This window comes from Oncorhynchus gorbuscha, unplaced genomic scaffold (assembly GCF_021184085.1).
Source record: "Oncorhynchus gorbuscha isolate QuinsamMale2020 ecotype Even-year unplaced genomic scaffold, OgorEven_v1.0 Un_scaffold_591, whole genome shotgun sequence".
Lineage (NCBI taxonomy): Eukaryota > Metazoa > Chordata > Actinopteri > Salmoniformes > Salmonidae > Oncorhynchus > Oncorhynchus gorbuscha.
The window spans coordinates 475,266-492,583 of NW_025745427.1; the positions used below are offsets into that span (position 1 = coordinate 475,266).

The 17,318-nt window shown below is 44.8% G+C and overlaps 1 protein-coding gene across 7 annotated transcripts in view; it reads left to right on the forward strand.

Annotated features, from left to right (window-relative positions):
* Positions 1 to 15,645, forward strand: part of rnf213a (ring finger protein 213a) — a 61,654-nt gene extending 46,009 nt beyond the window's left edge. For 2 of the 7 annotated variants that reach the window (XM_046334280.1, XM_046334279.1), the window contains exons 56-67: positions 375 to 549; positions 794 to 888; positions 1,244 to 1,495; positions 1,933 to 2,065; positions 2,386 to 2,469; positions 2,635 to 2,815; positions 3,445 to 3,646; positions 4,960 to 5,037; positions 5,211 to 5,408; positions 9,183 to 9,272; positions 9,574 to 9,752; positions 14,104 to 15,645. In XM_046334280.1, coding sequence (XP_046190236.1) covers positions 375 to 549; positions 794 to 888; positions 1,244 to 1,495; positions 1,933 to 2,065; positions 2,386 to 2,469; positions 2,635 to 2,815; positions 3,445 to 3,646; positions 4,960 to 5,037; positions 5,211 to 5,408; positions 9,183 to 9,272; positions 9,574 to 9,752; positions 14,104 to 14,257 — 1,821 coding nt within the window. In that variant the 3' untranslated portion in view covers positions 14,258 to 15,645. The other 5 variants (XR_006835710.1, XR_006835707.1, XR_006835708.1 and 2 more) reach the window with 5 other exon arrangements.
* Positions 15,646 to 17,318: the final 1,673 nt, after the last annotated feature.

Consider the following 17,318-nt stretch of genomic DNA (forward strand, 5'->3'; position numbering starts at 1 on the left):
CTTTCTCACTCCCTCTCCCTCCCCCTCCCTCCCTTTCTCTCTCTGTCACCCCCACTCCCTCCCTTTCTCACTCCCTCTCTCTTTCACCCCCACTCCCTCCCTTTCTCACTCCCTCTCTCTTTCACCCCCACTCCCTCCCTTTCTCACTCCCTCTACCCTCCCCCTCTTTCTCTCTCTGTCTCCGGCTCTCTCTCTGCTCACTCCCTCTCTCTTTCACCCCCACTCCCTCCCTTTCTCACTCCCTCTCTCTTTCACCCCCACTCCCTCCCTTTCTCACTCCCTCTACCCTCCCCCCACTCCTGTCTCTCCCTCTCTCTTTCACCCCCACTCCCCCTTTCTCACTCCCTCTACCCTCCCCCTTTCTCTCTCTGTAGGTCATCGGTGCCATCATCAAGCCCCCAGTGCCCGACCCCGGTGCGTTCCTGTGGGCCCACCTGTTGAAGGACATGGAGCAGGTGACCAGGTCGCTGGGGAAGGGGTCTGACGACACGGTCAACACCGTCCATCTGGTCATCAGCAGCCTTCTGGGGCCCCACCAGCCTGGCCAGTGTAAGGGACCAGAAACACCTCCATATCCTCAATAGGTTTACAATCACTAAAAACAAGCATCACCACTAATGCTGTCTGATTACAAGCCAACTAAGCATGCTAATGGTGCTATTAAATTAGCCATTCCTTATTGAAGTTTTAGAATCATATGTACATTCTTTACCATTATTGTTTTTGAATCATTGTCTGTGAATGATATCAGACATTGAAAGTTTCCTTTACTCTTTTCTGCTTCTCTCTCCAGGGCCTGTTCCCTATGACAACCTGCTCTCCACCAAGGAGGCCCGAAACGGCTGGGAGACCACCGTCAGCAATGACATCATCACACCTCAGCTGAAGGTGCCACCTGATTACATCAGTCACCATTTGACTCAGTTCATCATCTTTAGATGAATAAATTACTTTAGTACCTTTTTAATACAGTCAACAACATTTGTATTTGTTCGGTGGTCCATCTATAACTGTCGTGTTCATTAGAGCACGCAATGGAAAACGTTTTAAAATGTTTGCAATGGAAAATAAAAACATTTTGCGTTTTCTTATTGGACAAGTCTAGGTAGTCCCTCTCTTTTGAATTAGTTTTCTTCTGTTTAGTGTTTAATGAACACCGCCCTGAATAACAGAAACATGATCTAAATGATAGCCTTTCTTCCCCTCTGTCTCTCTCTCTCCCCTCGTCCCATCCCGTCTCCAGCACCTGGACAGGCGGCTGAAGGAAGTGAACGCCTTTGTCCGGGCTGACTTGCGGGTCTCCTCCAACCCTGTGATGAGGTTGGTGTTCGGGGACCCGCGCCTCTTCCTTGCCTCTCTGCCCCGGGAGTCTCTGATCCACAGTTCGGCTGTGTGGAGCTGCAGGGAGAGGGTGTCTCTACTCAGCCTCACCCACATCGTGGAGCAGCACAACGGCAGGGACACCCTGCCCATGCTCTGGCGGTTCCTGCAGAGGGTATGAGCTGAGGCATCGCTGAACGGAAACCTTGGTCTTATTCATTAGTGCACAGCGTAGCAAAATGTCTTGCGATAGAAGCGAGCGTTTCTTATTGGACAGGTTCTTGTAGTCTCTCCTTGTTCCGGTAATCATGGTAGCATCCACATTAATGTAGACGTGTTTAGACACATATTCTATTCTTATTTACAATAAAAGTGACTCCAAAATGACACAATACATTATTTACCATTTAATTTCTTTTGGGCACAGAATAATCTGAAACACAACCAAAATATTCATTATAATGTTAATAATAAACGTGTTTACAGTCATTGACAGTCACAATGTTGGTCAGACCTTCGTTCTATGCGGTGTGATTGGCAGTTTGTTTGTTTTACCGTACCCTGTGATTGGTCGCGGTAACATCACCCCCCCTCTGATTGGTCTGGTGACAGGAGGCAGAGCTGCGGTTGGTGAAGTTCCTTCCTGACATCCTGGCACTGCAGAGAGATTTGGTGAAGAGGTTCCAGAACGTGACTGATCTCACCTGCCATACCATCGCTGACTTCCTTCACAGCCAGAAAGCAGGTACTAGTTTAAACTATACTTCTGGGTTAGTCACAGTACTGTATGTCCAACTGAAAACAATCAGTGGTATTTTTTGTGTTATTGGCATGGTACAGCGAGCAGATATATCATTAGTTTCACTCTACTGAGGCCAGCCGAGCTAAGCTGTAGTGTACTGTACTATAGTGTAGTGGCCTGGTGATGTTTCCACCATGCAGGCTGGAAAATAAAATAGAAGAGTCGGCTCAGTACAGTTCAGGCCAGAACACTAGTGTCAAAAGGGTATTCCAGTTGGATTACAATATAGGCTTCCATGTGGATTATTATGTTTGTTGTCACAGCCTCCCTCACAGCCTGGTACGAGAAACGGGTCAAAATCTTCCTGACAACATGGAATCAGCTCCGGGTCTCCCTGGCAACCAACGGTATGAGCACAGATGATCGTAGCACAACTCTAGGGCCCTATTAATAAAGGAATAATATAAATATATGCAATATTTTTTAAATATGCTCTTTGGAGGGGCACACATGCATGATTTCTTAATCTGCTCTTTTGTGATTATAATCTGTGTGTTTTGGCTCTGCTCCAGGTGAGATTAAAATCCCTGGCGAGTTTTGCCGGGAGGACCTGGACCTGACCAGTGACTTCCTGGTTCTGTTGCCACGGCGACAGGGTCCCGGCCTGTGTTCCACGGCGCTGGTCAGCTACCTCATCGCCCTGCACAACGAGCTGGTCTACTGCGTGGACAAGCACACTGGAGAGGAGACCAGGTGAGGGTGCTGTTGTCCTATCTCGGAGTAGGAGTGCTGATTCAGGATCATTTTTCCTTTAGGATCACAATAAGATCACGTGGATGGGGGGGACCTGATCCGGGACCAGCGCTCCTACTCTGATACATATGGCCCCTGGTCTCATTAGGTTTGTTAGAAAAAATGCTGTATGCACGGTCGGTCTGAGAGGGGATACCTAGTCAGTTGTACAATGCATTCAACTCAAACGTGTCTTCTGCATTTAACCGAGAGAGGTGTGGGGGGCTGCCTTAATCAACGTCCAAGTCATCAGAGCCCGGAGAGCAGTTGTTGTTAGGGGTTAACTGCCTTGCTCAAGGGCAAAACGGCAGATTTTTCCACCTTGCCGGCTCGCGGATTTAAACCAGCCACATTTTGGTTATTGGTCCAACATTTTTAACTGCAAGGCCAGTGGTTCCCAACCTTTTTCGGTTACTATACCACCAACTGAATTTTACTCTGCCCAGAGTACCCCCTCGTGCATTTTCTCTTGAGTCTTCCCAAGTACCCCTGGTTGGGAACCCCTGAACCCCTGCTGAACTGATAGAGAGCAGAAGCAGACATGGTTGATATCACCAGATTAGTTCACTCTTCCCCTTTCTCTGCCCCAGCTACACGGTGAGCCCGGCAGACCTGAGCGACCTGCACGTGATCCGCTACGAGCCGGAGAGGGATCTGCTGCCCTTGGTTCTGTCCAACTGCCAGTACAGTGTGGAGCGTGGCCAGGAGGCCCTGCACGAGTATGACCTGCCCAAGATCCAGCAGCAGATCCTGGCCCGCTTCCTGCAGGGAAAGCCTCTCATCACTCTCAACGTGAGTCTGTCTGTCAGCACTCGGTCAGTCAAATGTACAGTTCTCGGCATCGACAAAGTTACTAAATGCCTGTGCTGCAGCAAGGTGTATCAATCATTCAAATGTATTTATAAAGCACTCTTTACATCAGCCGATGTCAAAGTGCTATACAGAAACCCAGCCTAAAACCCCAAACAGCAAGCAATGCAGATCTAGAAGCACGGTGGCTAGGAAAATCTCTCTAGAAAGGCAGGAACCTAGGAAGAAACCTAGAGAGGAAGGAGGCTCTGAGGGGTGGCCAGTCCTCTTCTGGCTGTGCCGGGTGGAGATTATAACAGAACATGGCCAAAATGTTCAAACGTTCATAAATGACCAGCAGGGTCAAATAATAATAATCACAGTGGTTGTAGAGGGTGCAACAGGTCAGCACCTCTGAGTAAATGTCTGTTGGCTTTTCACAGCCAATCATTCAGTTAGAGACAACAGGTACAGTAGAGAGAGAGAGAGTCCTAAACAGCAGGTCTGGGACAAGGTAACACGTCCAGTGTCAGGGTCCCATAGCCGCAGGCAGAACAGTTCAAACTGGAGCAGCAGCATGACCAGGTGGACTAGGGACACGCAAGGAGTCGATCAGGCCAGGTAGTCCTGAGGCATGGTCCTAGGGCTCAGGTCCTCCTCCGAGAGAGAGAATTATAGGGAGCATACTTAAATTCACACAGGGTACATTGTTAATGTGACAAACTCTCTCGTAGGGTAACGCCAAGTTCATTAGCAATCGTCTAACAATAACAAATGCAATGAAATACATTTTTGAAATCTGCTCTTAAATGGTGCAACTACGTCTGCGGTAGAGGTTAGACCAGAACTGTATAGATTTCCCTTTTTACAGAAACACTTAGCTGTCACAAGCTGCGTTTTCACATTCTGATCTTTTTTTCACTAATTGTTCTTTTGACCAGTCATATCAGCTCTGAAAAAGATCTAATGTGATTGGTCAAAAGACCAATTAGAGTAAAAAAGATCTGAATGTGTCTGCCTGTGTAAACGCAGCCAAATTGAGGTAAAGACAAGAGTTACTATATGACCGTGTGACCGGGGCGGCAGGGTAGCCTAGTGGTTGGAGCGTTGGACTAACCGGAAGGTTGCAAGTTCAAATCCCCGAGCTGACAAGGTATAAATCTGTCGTTCTGCCCCTGAACAGGCACTTAACCCACTGTTCCTAGGCCATCATTGAAAATAAGAATTTGTTCTTAACTGACTTGCCTGGTTAAATAAAGGTCAAATAAAAAAAAAAATGAGACAGGTTTTGATGTTTTGCTTACCGCCTCATACAGGGAATCCCAACCCTGGTGAACAGACACGACCGCAATTATGAAAACATCCTCAAGGATGTGAAAGGAAAGGTTCAACAGGTAAGTCACAATAACTCTGCTGACATGTTGTCACATGGTACAGTATGATATGAACGGGGAAATCTGCTATTGATACACTACATCCAATTTTGGAACACAACCCTGGCATGAGGTTGAGTTGACCCTGTTCTATGCCTTGTCCACGTCTCTGTCATTTGCCTTTGTGTCCCCAGGAGCCCCTGCCCATCCTGACCCTGTCGGCGCTGGCCGGGGAGCTGCAGTCATACAGCGAGGTGTGTGAGGCGCTCTCCACCGTGGAGGTGGCTCTGGGCTTCCTGGCCATGACGGGAGGCGAGCCCCAGCTGCAGTTGGAGCGCTACCTGGAGGAGGTTCTGCAGATGGGAGACCAGACTGGCCCACACATCCTAAAGGTCAGTCCCCTTCCTCCGTCCGGAGCCCACAGACTGTCCGGGTGCAGCAGTAACATACCTCTGTGCCCTACACTCTGGCCCACACATCCTAAAGGTCAGTCCCCTTCCTCCGTCCGGAGCCCACAGACTGTCCGGGTACAGCAGTAACACACCTCTGTGCCCTACACTCTGGCCCACACATCCTAAAGGTCAGTCCCCTTCCTCCGTCCGGAGCCCACAGACTGTCCGGGTGCAGCAGTAACATACCTCTGTGCCCTACACTCTGGCCCACACATCCTAAAGGTCAGTCCCCTTCCTCCGTCCGGAGCCCACAGACTGTCCGGGTGCAGCAGTAACATACCTCTGTGCCCTACACTCTGGCCCACACATCCTAAAGGTCAGTCCCCTTCCTCCGTCCGGAGCCCACAGACTGTCCGGGTGCAGCAGTAACATACCTCTGTGCCCTACACTCTGGCCCACACATCCTAAAGGTCAGTCCCCTTCCTCCGTCCGGAGCCCACAGACTGTCCGGGTGCAGCAGTAACACACCTCTGTGCCCTACAGTCTGTTTCTTCCTCTGGTTAACCAGCTAGCTGAGAGCCTAAAGCCTGATTTGTTTCACTGCTCTAGCTCTCTCTAGCTGGCTCCTCATTGGCTTCCTTACAGGAACCAGTAAACAGATGGATACCCTTAAGAGAAACATAGTGACTTCATTTGATGTCTTGTTGTCGTCAGCATTGTGTTGTATAGTTGAAGTCGGAAGTTTACATACACCTTAGCCAAATATATTTAAACTCAGTTTTTCACAATTCCTGACATTTAATCCCAGTAAAATTTCCCTGTTTTAGGTCAGTTAGGATCATCACTTTATTTTAAGGATGTGAAATGTCAGAATAATAGTAGAGAATGATTTATTTCAGCTTTTATTTAAATCATCACATTGCCAGTGGGTCAGAAGTTTACATACACTCAATTAGTATTTCATAGCATTGCCTTTAAATAGTTTAACTTGGGTGAAACGTTTCGAGTAGCCTTCCACAAGCTTCCCACAGTAAGTTGGGTGCATTTTTGCCCATTCCTCCTGACAGAGCTGGTGTTACGAAGTTGGGTTTGTAGGCCTCCCTGCTCGCACACGCTTTTTTCAGTTCTGCCCACAAATTTTCTATGGGATTGAGGTCAGGGTTTTGCGATGGCCACTCCAATACACTGACTTTGTTGTCCTTAAGCCATTTTGCCACAACTAAACCACTTGAACAAGTAGCCATTAAGCCATGTATTAAGCACTTTGCTGTAGATTTATCCTTTAGCCATGATGGCTGTGTTGGGGAGTATTTACATGAAAACCACCAGCCATAGCTATAGTAGGTGGCCACATGCATGGTAGCCACAGTGTAAAGAGGTTCGTTTTTTGCTGTTAAAGTACAAAATAAATATCCGACTTTACCTAGGGTCGAAAAACTTAAATACAGTTTGGACACCGTAGATAAGTCACAACTTGAAAAAGTTCACTATCCCTTCAAATAAAAGGTGAATTCTCCTTCAGAGCAAGTCTCTGTCTAAGAGCCTCACATTTCTGTTAACCCAATAACAGTGGGGTGGCAGGTCATTGGTCATTTGGAAGACCCATTTGTGACCAAGCTTTAACTTCTTGACTGATGTCTTGAGATGTTGCTTCAATATATCCATATAATTTTCCTATCTCATCATGCCATTTATTTTGTGAAGTGCACAAAACCGTGCTTCCCGTTTGGGATGGTGTTCTTTGGCTTGCATGCCTCCCCCTTTTTCCTCCAAACATAAAGTTGGTCATTATGGCCAAACAGTACTATTTTTGTTTCATCAGACCAGAGGACATTTCTCCAAAATGTAAGATATTTGTTTCCATGTGCAGTTTCAAACCGTAGTCTGGCTTTTTTATGGCGGTTTTGGAGCAGTGGCTTCTTCCTTGCTGAGCAGCCCTTCCGGTTATGTCGATATAGGACTCGTTTTTACTGTGGATATAGATACTTTTGTACCGGTTTCCTCCAGCATCTTCACAAGGTCCTTTGCTGCTGTTCTGGGATTGATTTGCACTTTTCGCACCAAAGTACGTTCATCTCTAGCAGACCGAATGAGTCTCCTTCCTGAGCGGTATGACGGCTGCGTGGTTCCATGGTGTTTACACTTGTGTACTATTGTTTGTACAGATGAACGTGGTACCTTCAGGCATTTTGAAATTACTCCCAAGGATGAACCAGACTTGTGGAGGTCTACAATTTTCTTCTCCAGGTCTTGGCTGATTTTCTTTTGATTTTCCCATGATGTCAAGCAAAGAGGCACTGAGTTTGAAGGTAGGCCTTGAAATACATCCACAGGTACACCTCCAATTGACTCAAATGATGTCAAGTCGGCTATCAGAAGCTTCTAAAGCCATGACATAATTTTCTGGAATTTTCCAAGCTGTTTAAAGGCACAGTAAACTTAGTGTATGTAAACTTCTGACCCAATGGAATTGTAATACAATGAATGATAAGTGAAATAATCTGTCAGGAAACAATTGTTGGTAAAAATGACTTGTGTCACAAAGTAGATGTCCTAACAGACTTGACAAAACTATAGTTTGTTAACAAGAAATTTGTGGAGTGGTTGAAAAACGAGATTTAATGACTCTAACCTATGTGTATGTAACCTTCCGACTTCAACTGTAGCTAGCATATTATCAGTCAGTCTTGCCTAGTTTGGTATTAATTGTAGCCGAAAGTTAATACAACACATCCCTCGGAAATGTGAGCTCTTTCTAGAGAATCCATTAGCAGTGATTTCATGTTTTCTGATGTGATTAGAGGTTATATTAAACTAAGGGATAGTTCACCCAAATTACAAAAGGACATGTTGGTTTCCTGACCCTGTCTATTAACTGTGTTGTCCTGTTGTCCTCAGTCTATTGACACTGTGTTGTCCTGTTGTCCTCATGGGCCCTAAGGTGTACTGAGTCACTGAATGCATTATTTGGTTTTGTTGTCCTCATGCAGGCCCTGAGCAGGTGTAGTCTGAGTCACTGTGTTGTCCTGTTGTCCTCATGCAGGCCCTGAGCAGGTGTAGTCTGAGTCACTGTGTTGTCCTGTTGTCCTCATGCAGGCCCTGAGCAGGTGTAGTCTGAGTCACTGTGTTGTCCTGTTGTCCTCATGCAGGCCCTGAGCAGGTGTAGCAGGTGTAGTCAGGTGAGTCAGTCACTGTGTTGTCCTGTTGTCCTCATGCAGGCCCTGAGCAGGTGTAGTCCCTGTGTTGTCCTGTTGTCCTCAGCAGGCCCTGAGCAGGTGTAGTCTGAGTCACTGTGTTGTCCTGTGAGCAGGTGTCCTCATGCAGGCCCTGAGCAGGTGCAGGCCCTGAGCAGGTGTAGTCTGAGTCACTGTGTTGTCCTGTTGTCTGCAGGCCCTGACAGGTGTGTTGTCCTGTTGTCCTCATGCAGGCCCTGAGCAGGTGTAGTCTGAGTCACTGTGTTGTCCTGTTGTCCTCATGCAGGCCCTGAGCAGGTGTAGTCTGAGTCACTGTGTTGTCCTCATGCAGGCCCTGAGCAGGTGTAGTCTGAGTCACTGTGTTGTCCTCATGCAGGCCCTGAGCAGGTGTAGTCTGAGTCACTGTGTTGTCCTGTTGTCCTCATGCAGGCCCTGAGCAGGTGTAGTCTGAGTCACTGTGTTGTCCTCATGCAGGCCCTGAGCAGGTGTAGTCTGAGTCACTGTGTTGTCCTGTTGTCCTCATGCAGGCCCTGAGCAGGTGTAGTCTGAGTCACTGTGTTGTCCTGTTGTCCTCATGCAGGCCCTGAGCAGGTGTAGTCTGAAACACTGTGTGGCCCTGTGGCAGCTCCTCACCTCACTCAAGTCTGAGAACATGCTGCGCCTCAAGAGGGTAAGACTACGAGACACCACACATTCACCCAGACAAGTCTTCACATGATTTTGTTAGGGTCTTGTTTTTTTACACTGGTTATGAAGTTGTTTGTCTGGATTACTGTTTGTGTGGGTGAGATGTGCTTGTATTACTTACAACATAAGTTGTAACATTGTGACTTAAGTTGTTCTAACTTACAACATTAATGTCAACTAACCTTAGTTACAGTAACTAACATAATGTGATAAATAGAACATGATCATAATGTCATGTTACACCCTAGTGTATATTAAAGCTTCTCTAACCTCCCCATCCTCAGGACCCGTTTGTGGGGGTCTCAGAGGAATACAGGAATCCCCTAGGAGATGAAGACCGGAGGCTACTCACTACGTTCTTCACCAAGAGCAGTGCTGACTCGTTCCTGCTGGAGATGCACGAGTTTCTGCTGCTGGTCCTGAAGAGCCCCCGTGCCCCCGACACATACAAGCCTGACTGGGGGTAAGCCAAGGGGATAACAGCTAGCTGGCATGGTGTAGTCTCTCTTGACACTCTTAGCGGTTCCATTTTTGATATTGTAGTATTGTTTACGTCACAGGAACATCACGTCTTAAGTCTAAAGTTTGGACACCTACTCATTCAAGGGTTTTTATTTTTTATTTTTTTCTCCATTCTACATCACACCTATGAAATAACACATATGGAATTATGTAGTAACCAAAAAAAGTGTCAAACTAATTAAAATATTTTTTTGATTTTTCAAAGTATCCACCCTTTGCCTTGATGACTGGTTTGCACACTCTTGGTGTTCTCTCAACCAGCTTCATCTGGAATGCTTTTCCAACTGTTCCCACATATGCTGAGCACTTGTTGGCTGCTTTTCCTTCAGTCAAATCAAATTTTGTTGGTCACATACACATGGTCAGCAGATGTTAATGCGAATATAGCGAAATGCCTGTGCTTCTAGTTCCGACTGCAGTAATATCTAACAAGTAATCTAACAATTTCACATCAACTACCTTATACACACAAGTGTAAAGGAATGAATAAGAGTATGTACATATAAATATATGGATGAGCGATGGCCTCAACAGCATAGGCAAGATGCAGTAGATGGTATAGAGTACAGTATACATATGAGATGAGTAATGTAGGGTATGTAAACATTATATAAAGTAGCATTGTTTAAAGTGACTAGTGATACATTTCTTACATCCTATTTTTAATTACTAAAGTGGCTAGAGATTTGAGTCAGTATGTTGGCAGCAGCCACTCCATGTTAGTGATGGCTGTTTAACTGTCTGATGGCCTTGAGATAGAAGCTGTTTTTCAGTCTCTCGGTCAAAGCTTTGATGCACCTGTACTGACCTCCCCTTCTGGATGATAGCGGGGTGAACAGGCAGTGGCTCGGGTGGTTGTTGTCCTTGATGATCTTTTTGGCCTTCCTGTGGTGTAGGTGTCCTGGAGGGCAGGTAGTTTGCCCCCGGTGATGCGTTGTGCAGACCACACTACCCTCTGGAGAGCCTTACGGTTGTGGGCAGAGCAGTTGCCGTACCAGGCGGTGATACAGCCCGACAGGATGCTCTCGATTGTGCATCTGTAAAAGTTTGTGAGTGTTTTTGATGACAAGTTGAATTTCTTCAGCCTTCTGAGGATGAAGAGGCACTGTTGCGCCTTCTTCACCACGCTGTCTGTGTGAGTGGACCATTTGAGACACAGCGATTGGATCCAAAAATCTCAAATTTGGACTCATCAGACCAAAGGACAGATTTCCACCAGTGTAATGTCCATTGCTTGTGTTTCTTGGCCCAAGCACGTCTCTTCTTATTATTGGAATCCTTTAGTAGTGGTTTCTTTGCAGGAATTCAACCATGAAAGCCAGATTCACACAGTCTCCTCTGAACAGTTGATTTTGAGCTGTGTCTGTTACTTGAACTCTGAAGCATTAATTTGGGCTCCATTCTGAGGTGCAGTTAACTGTAATGAATTAACTCTGGGTCTTCCTTGAGAGACAGTTTCATAGCGCTTGATGTTTTTTTGTGACTCCACTTGAAGAAATGTTCCAGATTGACTGGCCTTCATGTCTTAGTAATACTTCTATACTCCTAATTCCTGCTTACAAGCAGGAAGCACCAGTGACTAGATCAATAAAAAAAGTGAGGTGAGATGAAGCAGATGCTAAGCTACAGGACTGTTTTGCTAGCACAGACTGGAATATGTTCTCGGATTCCTTCAATGGCACTGATGAGTACACCACATCAGTCATTGGCGTCATCAATAAGTTATTCAATGACTTCGTCCCCACAGTGACCGTATGTACATACCTCAACCAGAAGCCATGGATTATGGGCAACATCCGCACTGAGCTAAAGGCTAGATCTGCCTCTTTCAAGGAGCGGGACTCTAACCTGGAAGCATATAAGAAATCCTGCTATGCACTCCAACGAACCATCAAACAGGCAAAGCGTAGATACAGGACTAAGATCTAAAATTACTACACTGGTTATGATGCTCGTCAGATGTGGCAGGGCTTGCAAACCATTACAAACTACAAAGGGAAGCACAGCTGAGAGCTGCCCAGTGACACGAGCCTACCAGACGAGCTAAACAACTTCTATGCTTGCTTCGGTGCAAATAACACTGAAACATTCATGAGGGCACCAGCTGTTCCAGAAGACTGCGTGATCACGATCTCCGCAGCCGATGTGAGTAAGACCTTTTAAACAGGTCAACATTCACAAGGCCGCAGGGCCAGATGGATTACCAGGACGTGTACTGCAACCATCTGGCATGTGTCTTCACTGACATGTTCAACCTCTCCCTGTCCAATTCTGTAATACCACCATGTTTTAAGCAGACCACCATGGTCCCTGTGCCCAAGAACACTAAGGTAACCTGCCCAAATGACTACCGACCCGTAGCACTCACGTCTGTAGCCATGAAGTGCTTTGAAAGGCTGGTCATGACTCACATCAACACCATTACCCAGGAAACCCTAGACCCACTAAATTTGCATAGCGCCCCAACAGATCAACAGATGATGCAATCTCTATTGCACTCCACACTGCCCTTTCCCACCTGGACAAAAGGAACACCTATGTGAGAATGCTATTCATTGACTACAGCTCAGCGTTCAACATCATGGTGCCCTCAAGCTCAATAAGCCAGACACCCCCCCCCCTGGTAGTAAGGGTAGGTAACAACACATCCGCCACGCTGAACCTCAACACAGGCCCCTCAGGTATGCTTGCTCAGTCCCCTCCTGTACTCCCTGTTCACTCATGACTGCGCGACTCCAACACCATCTTTAAGTTTTCCGGGGACAGAACCGTGGTAGGCCTGATCACCGACAATGACGAGACAGCCTTTAGGGAGGAGGTCAGAGACCCGGCTGTGTGGTGCCAGGACAACAACCTCTCCCTCAATGTGATCAAGACAAAGGAATTGATTGTGGACTACAGGAAAAAGAGGACCGAGCACACCCCCATTCTCATTGACGGGGCTGTTGTGGAGCAGGTTGGGTGGTGTCCACATCACCAGCAAACTAACATGGTCCAAGCACACCAAGACAGTTGCGAAGAGGGCACGACATAACCTATTCCCCCTCAGGAGACTGAAAAGATTTTGCATGGGTCCTCAGATCCTCAAAAGGTTCTACAGCTGCACCATCGAGAGCATCCTGACTGGTTGCATCAGTGGCTGGTATGGCAACTGCTCGGTCTCCGACCGCAAGACAGTACAGGGGGTAGTGCAAATGGCCCAGTACATCACTGGGGCCAAGCTTCCTGCCATCCAGGACCTCTATACTAGCCGGTGTCAGAGGAAGGCCCTACAAATTGTCAAAGACACCAGCCACCCTAGTCATAGACTGTTCTCTCTTCTTCCCCACGGCAAGCGGTACCGGAGTGCCAAGTCTAGGTCCAAGAGGCTTCTAAACAGCTTCTACCCCCAAGCCATAAGACTCCTAAACATCTAATGAAATGGCTACCCAGACTATCTGCATTGCCCCCCCGTCCCCTCTTCTACACCGCTGCTTCTCTCCATTGTTGTCATCTAGACGTAATCACTTTAATAACTCTACCTACATGTACATATTACCTCAACTAACCTGTGGCCCAACATATTGACTCTGTACCAGTACCCACCTGTATATCCTTGTAAAAACATAGTCTCGCTATTGTTATTTTACTGCTGCTCTTTAATTACTTTTATTTCTTATTCTTATCCCTATTTTTTTAAACTGCATTGTTGGTCAGGGGCTCATAAGTAAGCATTTCACTGTAATAAAATCTTTATTTGAATGATGTTTCTCGTTGCTTATAGGGCTATCTTCTGTATACCACCTCTATCTTGTCACAACTGATTGGCTCAAACGCATTAAGAAGGAATTTAATTCCGTGCCAATCAGTTGTGACAATTCCACAAATTAACTTTTAACAAGGCACACCTGTTAATTGGAATTAATTCCAGTTGACTACCTCGTGAAGCTGGTTGAGAGAATGCCAAGAGTGTGTAAAGTTGTCATTGCAAAGGGTGGCTGCTATAAAATATATTTTGATTAGTTTAACACCTTTTTTTGTTTACTGAATGATTCCATATGTGTTATTTCATAGTTTTGACATCTACACTATTATTAAACAATGTAGAAATAGTCAAAATAAAGAAAAACCCTTGAAATGAGTAGGTGTACTAACACTTTGACTGGTATTGTATGTTTCATAAGGGCCACAAACATCTCTTTTTGAGGCATGTTTGATGAAAGTAAAAATCACAAACACTGTCTGGAAAACTTACACACACACACAGGAAAGTGGAACGTGTGTCCATTATCCTCTCCTCCATTGTCCTGCAGCCTGAAAGACACCCTGGTGTCCTACATGGAGCGGAAAGACCTTGACGTTCCCCACGACGTGGACGAGTTGTTCCCCGGAGAGATCAGTCTGGCTCAGTACATAGAAGCCTGGAAGTTCACCGTGGCCTTCAAACAGGAGCGCAGCCAGAGATAGTTCAACCACCGACAACTGATTCTACTCTGCCTTCGTTTGCATCCCACATGGCTCCCTATTCCCTACTTTTTCTTCCTGAAGAGTCGAACATCATTTCATACTTTTATTGTTTTTTAGACAGGACAGTATGAAGTCAGGGGGACAGACTATGTTGGAGGAATGACAAGTCGGAAGGGAGCATAGCCAAAGCTCCAACCCCCAGACTCCGCCAATGTAGTGCACTACTTTTGACCGACCAGGTTGGGGTGCCATTTCAGATGTAGACTTTGTACAGACGTTATAGTCCCTGTATACTGTATGTAAGAGCCACAGATATGTTTACAATCATGTTTAAGAATACACTTATGTGATATAGATGCATATGTTTTACACAGGAGAACATGAAATGAGTGCCTTTTTGGAAATGCACTTTCAAGGTGCCAGCAGACAGGTTCTACTCATGTACAATACATATAAACGGTTTAATTCTGGTATCTAAAAAGTCAACTGTGATTTGTACTAAGAGTACAATGAGTGAAGGGGAGGAAGTTACGGAAGTTGTAGTTAGAAAATATTTGTCCATTGGTTTTATTAGTTGATAAATATGCAAATCCAGTGGAGGCTGCTGAGGGGAGGAAGGCTCATAATGTCTGGAACGGAGCGGATGGAATAGCATCAAACACATTGGAAACTATGTGTTTGATGTATTTGGTACCATTCCACCTATTCCTCTCCAGCCATTATCACAAGCCCTTCCTCCCCAATTCAGGTGCCACCAACCTCCTGTGATGTACAAAATGTTTGATTGCTGGTGGTCTTTTGTGCACTTTTCCAATGTGAATTTCTCTGTCACGTAGTGGTGGTAGTGGAGGGAAAGACTGAAGTGTAAATACCCAGACTTTTGGTCTTAGACTCAGGGATGCAACTAGGTGAGATGTTGGGCTATAACTCTGGGGTCTGACATTTTTATCTCAACCAAACAGCAATCAAGAAAATAATCAAGATTTATCGTAGGTGATGTTTTCTAATGAGGGAAGTGAGTTTGCACATTTCTGAAGCTACCTTGTTATTAATATCTACGGTGTCCCCAATGGAAAAGTAGGTTTTATAATTCACTTTGTCCGTTAGGGCTACCGTAGATATCTATTTACATGGCTTTGCCTCAAGTGATATGTTTTGTCCTTTCATAATGGACTCATCTTCAATCATCTAGTCAGAAATGGCATGACAGTTTCCCCTTACAGAGTCACTGCCTTACAGAATATGCTCATTGTATTTTGCACTTTAAGTTCCTCTTGTTGAACTTATAGTTGGACCAAACATTGTTTCTGTGTTTCATTTCATTGCTGAAGAGTGTGACATGCAGTGATTATTATGTTGAAACAAAATAAATTGTTTGTTTCTCAGCATTTCTTTTTTTGTTGTCATTTTATTGTTGTCATTTTATGTTCCTTCTTGCCGCCACTGAAGACTGTTAAAAATGACAGTCATTTGATCAAAGAACAGCGTTCGGTTCAGGACTGTGGATGGAGCAAATTAACATTTAAAGTGACTGTCCCATATGAGTCATAATCAAATGTTTCTGTTTGTGATGTGTAACACATAAGTGAAAAGAAGATAAAACAAGCATTATTTTACTGACCAGGTGGTCTCCATCAGCCCAAAGTCTAAATGCAGGCAACCAACTCTGTTCTATTTCTTTATTTAGCACACAGAGCAGTCACACATATGGACAAATATAAATTATATTTATTAGATTATGATAGTTGAAGTCAAATCTAAAATCAAAGATGATTTGTTATATGCACAGGATACATGGTGGTACACAGTACAATGAAATGCTTACTTGCAGGTTGACCTCAACATTACAACAGAAATTAAACAATAAGTAGAATATAATGGAGAAGGAAGAAATGGAAAACACAAAAAAGGAAATGAGAACTAAATCCATAAGCCTCATTATGAACAGGAGAAGGCAGTTGACCTCTGGTTGTACGTACATTAGATCAGTGTTATTCAAACTTGTTAAGTAGGAACCCCACAGAAATCTGTAAACGTTCAATTTTACATCAACCAATATTAAATTCATTACATTTAATTTCTTATAAAAAATTAAGAGAACCAATAAATATACTTTTATGATTAACCCCCTCCTCCCCAAAAAACAACAATGTAAATAACACAAAATACACTGTCAATTTAATCAACTAAATAAACTGACACATTCCTGCCAGGTCTGGCGATGTTGGGCCTCTGGTTTAGAAGCTGTGCTGCTACTGTACTAGAATTGGGATTGTTTGTTTTAAATGTCCTGAGAACTACAACAAAAAGAGTAAATGGAATGGAAGTCCTTTTCTGATTAAAGTCATTGTGGGAAATGAGTGTGTTGAAACTCTGCATTCAGCTATGGCATGCTAACTAAACATTCTCATTTGGCTAGCTACCGATTTCAAAAGTTAACTGTAACAAAAACATCTTGCAGTACTTTGAGTAGGCTATTTTGGGATTGGTTATGCAAGATTTTATTTTTCAAATGATTTTCATATTGTCCCATACAATAATCTATATTCTTATTTTTTTTTATTTGTAGGTGGGGACCCCACTCTATTTCCCTCGCAACCCTGACTCCACTAGGCGTTGCAACCTTTATTTTGAATACCAACAGATTAGATGAAACATTATGGGCTGGTTTCACAAGGCCACATTAAATCAATATCCAGTTCTAAAACGGCATTACAAAAATTCACATTCCTGCCAGAGAACCTGAGATGGTTAAACTGGTCCTTTATCTCACAATTGAGTTTAGCATGACATGTCAAATGTTAATAAAATGACAAACATTAATTTGGTATTACTAAAGCACTTATATTTACTTATTGTCGCAGCATCTCAGGTCACAGCTTCAGTGCCTGTTTGGCTTTGAGACAAATATCAGCTGCCCTCTGCCTGAAAACAGCCTGACCGATGCCCAGGTTTAAAGTGGTGCCGAACATGTAGAGAGAGATTACTGTGTACAAGGTATTATCGTCAAAGGATGTAAAGGAAAAAACCTTGCTTGAGTAATGAATGAAAATCCACAGTG